Raw genomic sequence first — 7,642 nt, 5'->3', positions numbered from 1 at the left:
GTTCAAGTAGCTAAACGTGCTCGAATTAGAAAAGCAATGCCGAATAGCTGTTTTGTGTCTGGTTGGCTCGTTGCGGGCATTATGTGTCTGTAAATACTCTCGTGCCAGCGCTACCGTCCTCGCCGCATTCATGCGCCAGACCGAGGTTACTTATTACAAACGCCACTAATTTCAACCAGCTTTCGCTGATTAATGCGCTAAGCCAGTAAGCTTAGCTTTTAATTTTTTTTTCGTACAAGAGCACGGGCTAGTCCTGTGCGGTTCTTTCTTGTGTTCGTCTTGGTTGCGCTTTAGTTCATTTGCTACAACAGCACGCACAAATGCACAATTGGCCATGTTTATATGAAGTGTGGCGAACGAAACGTGAACCCGATAGGCTCATTCCTGAAAATAACGGGGTGAAACGAAAGCTATTCGGAATACAAAGAGTGTGACAGGCGTTTAAATTCACGCCGTCGCCTTGGAAGATTTGTCGGAGGCAAACGACCTTCCGCAGAAAGTTTTTAACACGAAGACTCGAGGGCACGCTGAGCGCGAGCTCACTTTACTGCTCTCGTCGAATCAGTTTGCTCAGCTCCTGGACTCAAAATGAACGTTTACGGCGGCCAGAGAGCAAGCAAGGAGCAGCGCGCCTCCAGCACTCCTCAAAAGAGTGGCACGACACCGTCGGCGCCTGTTGCCGCGCTACTAGCGCCGCCGCCGCCAGGAGCGCTGTAGTTGACGGCCGCGGAGAGAGAGCCGTTGGCTCGATCAGCTTCTGCGTCCACTGACGCCACGAGCAACATCTGTGCCAGCTGAGACGCGTTGCGCGCCACGTCGTAGCCGAGTGGTTCCTGCAGCAGCTTCCAGGTGAACACCGTCAGCATGGCGGCTGCCAGCGCCAAGGTGAGGCCAGAGACGACCAGGCTGCGCTTGAAGTGCGACAGGCGCCTCCAGCCGCCGCTGCCCAGGCGGCCACTAGGGCCGTTGATGATCGCGTCCACCGGCAGCGCTGGCACGCCCTCTAAGCGTCCCTGTACATGACAAGAGTCGCAATTTCTGAATGCGAACTCAATTAATCCAGCTCAATCAGATGTGTGGCAATTTGAGCCCTCTAAATTTACTTAGGGCGACAATAGTATTTTTTCAAAACCGAGTAGAATACGAATAATATGGCTAAAAACCGAATCGAATACGAATAAAACTCTTCTTTAGCCAAATCTGATCATCAGGATTAATACAGCCACTGCAGGGCAAATGCCTCTTCCTTGTCTCTCCATTTAACCCTATCCTTGGCTAGCGGCGCCTACCCTATCGCTGTAAATTTCCTAATCTCATCCGCCCACCTAACCTTCTGCCACCCTCTGCTGCGCTTGCCTTCTCTTGGAATCCACGCTGTTATCCTTTAAGTCCAGCGGTTACCTTGCCTTCGCATTACATGCCATGCCCAAGCACATTTCTTCCTCTTGATTTTGACTAGGAGGTCATTAACACGCGTTTGTTCCGACACCCACTCTGCCCGCTCCCGGTTTCTTAACGTTACACATATCATTGATTTTCCATGGCTCGCTGCGTTGACCTTAACTTAAGCTGAACCCTTTTCGTTAGCCTCCAAGTTTATGCTCCGTAGGTGAGTACTGGTAAGGTACAGCCGTTGTACACTTTTCTGTTGAGAGATATTGGTAGACTGCTATTCAATTATCTGAGAGAACCTGCCATATGCGCTCCACCCTATTTTTATCCTTCTAGTTATTCCCCCCTCATGATCAGGATAAGCTGTCACTAACTGCACTAAGTATTCTTTTATCTCTTTCAGGACCTCCCTGCCAAGTGTGACCTGCTGTTCCCTTGCTACACTGTTGAACATTACTTTGGTTTTCAGCATGTTTATTTTTAGACCCACCGTCCTGCTATCTCTGTATAACTCATTGATCATGAATTGCAGTTCATATCCTGAGTGACTCAGCAAGGCAGTGTCATCAGCGAATCGCAGATTATTTAGATATTCTCCATCAACTCTTATCCCCAACTGTTCCCAATTCAGGCTTCGGAATACCTACTGTAAACAAGCGGTCAGTTCCATCGGCGACATCGTGTCTTCTTGCCTAACGCCCTTCTCTTTGGAATTTTATTGCTGGCTTTATGGACGACTATGGTAGCTTTGCATTTCCTATACATATCTTCCAGTATTTAGACATAAGCCTCTTCTACACTCTAATTCCGCAATGCCTGTATGACTGCTGAGGTTTCCATTGAGTGAAATGCTTTCTCGTAATCAGTGGAGGCTATACTATACATGGTGGCATTGCTATCTGTAGCCAGGGATTAAAAATATACCGAGGCACTCCGAGAGGACACAACCATATGCATCTTTCTGGCTTTATTATGGAGCAACTCACATTATTTTTTGTATTGGTCTTAGTTACATAATTAGTCAAGATTAATTAACCAATTTCGCAAGCAACAGAGATAGGCGAAAAATTGCAATGCGACAGCTCTAGAACGGTCCGCGAAACGTCCCATTGAACACCTCCTAACTTTCCATCTATTACGTATCGGCTTTTTTTGCGCTCTCTGTTGATGCCCGCGAAATACAAAAAAAAATATATCACGTGACATGCCCTCTTGCGCGCCGCGGTTCCAGTGCTCTCAAACGCTCCGTGCAGGAACGAACAGATTATTTAGCCCGGTCTGCTGCCGCTTAAGAGGCGACCGGGCTGCAACGCAGGCGCTGGCTATGCGATTTGCGTTTCCGCTCGTCCTTATCAAGCACCGCGAAGGAAGCATACCGCTGGCGTAAATAGCACAGCCAGCATCTGCGTCGCTGCCCTGTCACCTTTGAAGAGGCACCACACCGAGCTAAATATGTCTTCGTTCCTGCATGGAACGGTTGAGAGCACTGCAATCACGGCTCGCAAGCGGGCATGTCACGTCATAATTTTTTTGTTTCGTGGGCATCTGCAGTGAGCGAGAAAAAGCTAATACGTAATAGATGGAAAGTTCAAAACTGTTCAGTCGGTTGTTTAAGGATCGTTCTACAACTTTCTCATTGGAAGCTTTCGCCTATCTTCGTTGCTTCCGAAGTTGGTTAATTAATCTCGACTAATTATGCAACTAAGCACAATACAAAAAAATATAGTGTGAGCTGCTCCATACAATAGCCAGCAACATGCATTTGGTCGCGTAAACTTAAAGCTCCTCGGTGTATTTTCAATTCCTGGCTAAAGTTAGCTGGAACACCCTTTATAAGGGTTGGTTATATTCTGCGCATTTCTCAATCACCTGACTGATAGTGTGAATATCATCTATTGTGGAAGATCCTTTGCGAAAGCCTGCCTGATTATTTGGTTGACTGAAGTCTAATGTTGCCCTGACTCTGCTAGAGATTACCTTAGTAAATACATTATATCCAACGGACCGTAAGCTGATCGGTCTGTAATTTTTAAAGTCCTTGGCATCTCTCTTTTTATGAATCAAGATTATGTTTGCGTTCTTCCAAGCTTGTCGTACGGTCGAGGTCATAAGACATTGTTTATACAGGGTGGCTAGTTTTTCCAGCACGATCTCCCCTCCGCCTTTCAACAGATCGGCTGTTACCTGAAGCTCACTAGCTGCTTTTCCCCTTATCTTCTAAGGCTTTCTTTACTACCTTTTTCGTTATTGGCGGGATGACGCATTGCTGTCCGTTACTGTCTCTATCTTTGGCGTTTTGATTACACCTGCCACTCTATAGATTTGTGTAGAACTCTTCGGCTAAATTAACTAGCTTATCCATATTGCCCTCGTTGTCTCTTAACGCATACCCATGCCCATGCCTAGCTTCCTTTGCATCGCTTTTAGGCTACCGCCATTCTGTAAAGCATGATCGGTTCTCTTCATATTAAAATTCCTTATGTCGGCTACCCTGCGCTTATTAATTTTGATAGCTCTCCTAGTTGTATTCTGTCTATAGGGTTAGGTACACTGATGCTCTGACGTCTCTTAATCAGATCTGTCGCTCCTGTGATAGCTTGCCGGTATCCTGTAGAACCGTCCTACCGCCTACTTCTACTGCGCACTCCGTAATGATACCTGTCAGATTATCGTTGATAGTATGAACATTCAGATCGTCGTCCTCAGTCAAATCTTAATATCTGTTCTTCAGCGATACCCTGAATTCCTATATTTCTCCTTTTACCCCTAACACATTAATGGACTTCCTCTTCACTAGCTTCTTCCGTTCCACACGACAGCTAGGCGGGTGAGTTGGTAATGCATTTTTAAAAATAACACAGTGAAAATAAATAATTCCTGCGTTCCCTCTTCAAGTCTAAGCTACTTGGAGATCTTACCATTTTGTGGTCACTACAACGCAAATTTCCGAGGACGTCCACATCCTGAGCGATGCCAGGTTGAGGGCATAGTAGGAAGTCCAGGCCCAATTTATGTTCTCTAGTTTGCGGAAGAAGATATTTATGATCCGTAAACTATTTCTATCTCCGAGCTCTACAAGTAGCTCTCCTCTTCTATTCCTAGAACCTATCTCATATTCTCCTACCACCTGGTCGCCATTCTGCCATCAGTACAGTGTACTGTGATTTTACTCCGTTCATTGCCGAATCCACATTTTCATAGAAGCTTTCTACGGTCTCGTCATCGTGACTGCATGTAGGTGCATGGGCCTGCACCACTTTCATCTTGTACCTCCTATTGAGCCTAATCACGATAGCTGCTACCCTCTCGTTAATACTATAGAGCTCCTCTACATTGCCGGCTATACCCTGATTTTTGAGGAATTTCACACCTAGTTTTAGTCTATCCGCTAATCCGCGATAGCACAGTATATGCCCGTCCTTGTGTACTGTACACGCCTCACCTGACCTCATAGGTTCACTAAGCCCTATGATATCCCATTTAATGCCTATATAGTTCATCGAACAGCACTGCTAGGCTAGCCTCACTAGATAATGTTCAAGCGTTAAACGTTGCCGGGTTCAGATTGAAATGGTGGCCTGTCTGGAGCCAGATATTCTTAGCTTGCTCCGCAGCACCCTCCGCAGCACCTTCGCAGGTTTGATCGCCGCCTTGGTCAGTTGCTCCGCAGCCGCCGGGGACTGAGGGCCGACAGGGTTAAAATTGGTTTGTCCGTAGTAGATTGTGGCCAAGGGCCACACCAAGGTGGCCAAATGCGGTTCTGCTGAGGGAGTGCGTTGTTGGTTCTGGTCCCGAGATCAGGCCGCACCCAAGCCCTGCTTATTCAAGTCCATCGACAAGCGGATTTTTTTTAGAACCCGGTGGAGAATTGCGTGGCAGCGAGATTTGAGCCCCGGTCCTCTTGCACGTGGGGCGGACGCTCTACCTCTAGGCCATCGCTGCCCTAACCGAAACTAATACGAATTGATTATTTCTACTGATATTCGTTACTTGCGGGAATATTCGTACAATACGGGCAACCTTAGGAAGCAATGAAGGGCCAGCGGCGGAGCTTGGGGACTTAAAATGTATCGCTCCAGAAATGTTTTAGTACCACGGTATGAACAAAAAGGGATCGAAAATTGGCAATTCCTATCCCCTGAAAAAGGTTCACTTTTTCGAAATACACACCCTAAGTAACACTTTTAGCATGCCTTTTAACAATCTATTTACACGTTGATGCCAGATACCAGAACAAGGAACAAAAATTGTGATTCCATACCAGAGTACACTATAGGCTAATGAATGAACTAATAATTTCCTGACCAAGATAGGTAACAGACGACTTTACGAAGTTTTGCACATACGTACGATAAGTGAGTAGCAAACGAAGACCGGAATAGAACCAAACCGCAATCATCTACACAATGCGAAAAATGTACTGGAGGGCAAGAGCAGTTCACACATCGGGATGTGTGTGGATAAAGAGAGCAAGAAAGTGAGACACTCTTGTGTGGGCTGCGGAAGCGAACTAATCTTTATTCAGATTGATTAATATCAATAGAATTCATATCAAACCAGTTCATTAATTTTTTTGGTGTCATTCTGAAGCATTGAAAATGCGTTGGAAAAATTCAAGTGAGTAACTACAAGTGCAGCTACAAGTGATAATCTGCATATTAAAATAGTTTTAATTAGGTAGCACATTACACATGTCCTTAACGTATACATAAAAAAGTAAGGAAGACAATATAGAACCTTGCAGTACACCAGCCTTGAGAAAAAAACGGGAGCTGCAGATGTTTGAAATGGAAACAAGCTGTGAACGCTCTGTAAGGAAATTATGCAACAACCGAAATAAAGGACTAAAAAAAAAACCGAATGGTAGATCTTATCTATTAATATAGCATGGTCTGTAAGGAAATTATGCAACAACCGAAATAAAGGACTAAAAAAAAACCGAATGGTAGATCTTATCTATTAATATAGCATGGCATACCGGGTCAAACGCTTTTGCAGCGTCCAGAAAAGTCGCATGATAAAAGATTTCTTTCAAGTGAAGAAAACAAATGGTCACTCATTTCTTCCAATAATGCTGAGTTCCTCTTTTTTCGATAGATCCGTACTAACAATCTGAAAAGCCCCCGATTTGGAAATAAAGCGGTTCATTATTAAGAATATGTGTTTTTCTAAAAACTTTCGCTTAACTAGGCAGGATGGAAATGGGGCGGAAATTATGCACACACTTATTATCGCCACCTTTAAAAAGGGGCTGCACAAGGGCTGTTTTAAACGTGCAGGAATGCTTCCGCTTACAATTATCCCGTTCAGTATTTATAATGGGACGTTCGTCAAAATTCCGAAATTCCATAAATATCAAAGATGCGGGTTTTATCAACTCCTGGTGATTGATGCCTGCCGAAGCTGCCTAACGAAAAGTTAAGTTGTTCTTCCGTGATAGAGGGAAGTAAAGCGGATTCAGTTACCGGATTAGTTGTGCTAGCAGTGCAATACGAATGCTTGAACGCCCCAGAAAACTTTGCGAAAAATTGGTTGAATTTATTAACGACTGCTCATAAATCTGAATCAAAATTGTTCTGTACATCATTAGCCGAGTTTGAAGGTGATCCTTTCACCTCGTTCATAAGAGACCACATTTTCTTGGCATCATGACGAGATTGATGCAAGCGGTTTCGATCGTACGAGCGCTTCGCCGCACAAATGACGGCATTCGCTTTATTTACTTTAATTTTGGCCATACGTCTGCGGCGTTACCATAGTATGTCTTTTTCTTTGATCGCGGACGCAATCACACTGTTTATCCAGGGTTGACTCGAGCGGCGTTGGCGGACACAAACTTTCCTTTCACTAGATTTGTAAATATTCTATCCAGCATGAATGTTTAGTGTACAGTAAGTGTAAAATTGAGTGTAAATTTAATGTAGTAAAGTTTATTGTAATAATAATAGTAATTTACTTCGTCATCGTCAATAGCAGTACAGGCGAGAGAGGCCGGTCTAAGCCTTTAGATGGCTTGTAGGCCCGTGGCTAAACAAAAATACATGGTGGCTGTAAAGCATCAATTATGACTATCTAGACACAGAAAACAAAATCAGAAAACAAATGAAAATAGCACACTAAAAATTATTAAGTTGATTCCAAACAAAACTGAAAAGAGCATAAAGGTGCAAAATCTAACGACGCGAAACAGATTGCACAATCCTAAAACGAACTTTACCATTCATGCTTCAATAATACTCTCAACGTGCGT

The 7,642-nt window shown here is 44.4% G+C and overlaps 1 protein-coding gene across 1 annotated transcript in view; it reads right to left on the bottom strand.

Moving 5' to 3' along the window:
* Window positions 1–263: 263 nt before the first annotated feature.
* Window positions 264–7,642, bottom strand: part of LOC144119399 (uncharacterized) — a 57,545-nt gene continuing 50,166 nt past the window's right edge. Inside the window, exon 3 of the mRNA XM_077652025.1 lies at window positions 264–1,013. Within this exon, the coding sequence (XP_077508151.1) occupies window positions 645–1,013 (369 nt within the window). The 3' untranslated portion in view covers window positions 264–644. The remainder of the gene's footprint in view (window positions 1,014–7,642) is intronic.

The sequence above is a fragment of the Amblyomma americanum genome, chromosome 2 (assembly GCF_052857255.1).
Source record: "Amblyomma americanum isolate KBUSLIRL-KWMA chromosome 2, ASM5285725v1, whole genome shotgun sequence".
Classification (NCBI taxonomy): domain Eukaryota; kingdom Metazoa; phylum Arthropoda; class Arachnida; order Ixodida; family Ixodidae; genus Amblyomma; species Amblyomma americanum.
Note: the sequence above shows the minus strand (reverse complement) of the source record. Positions and strands in the feature narration are given on the sequence as shown.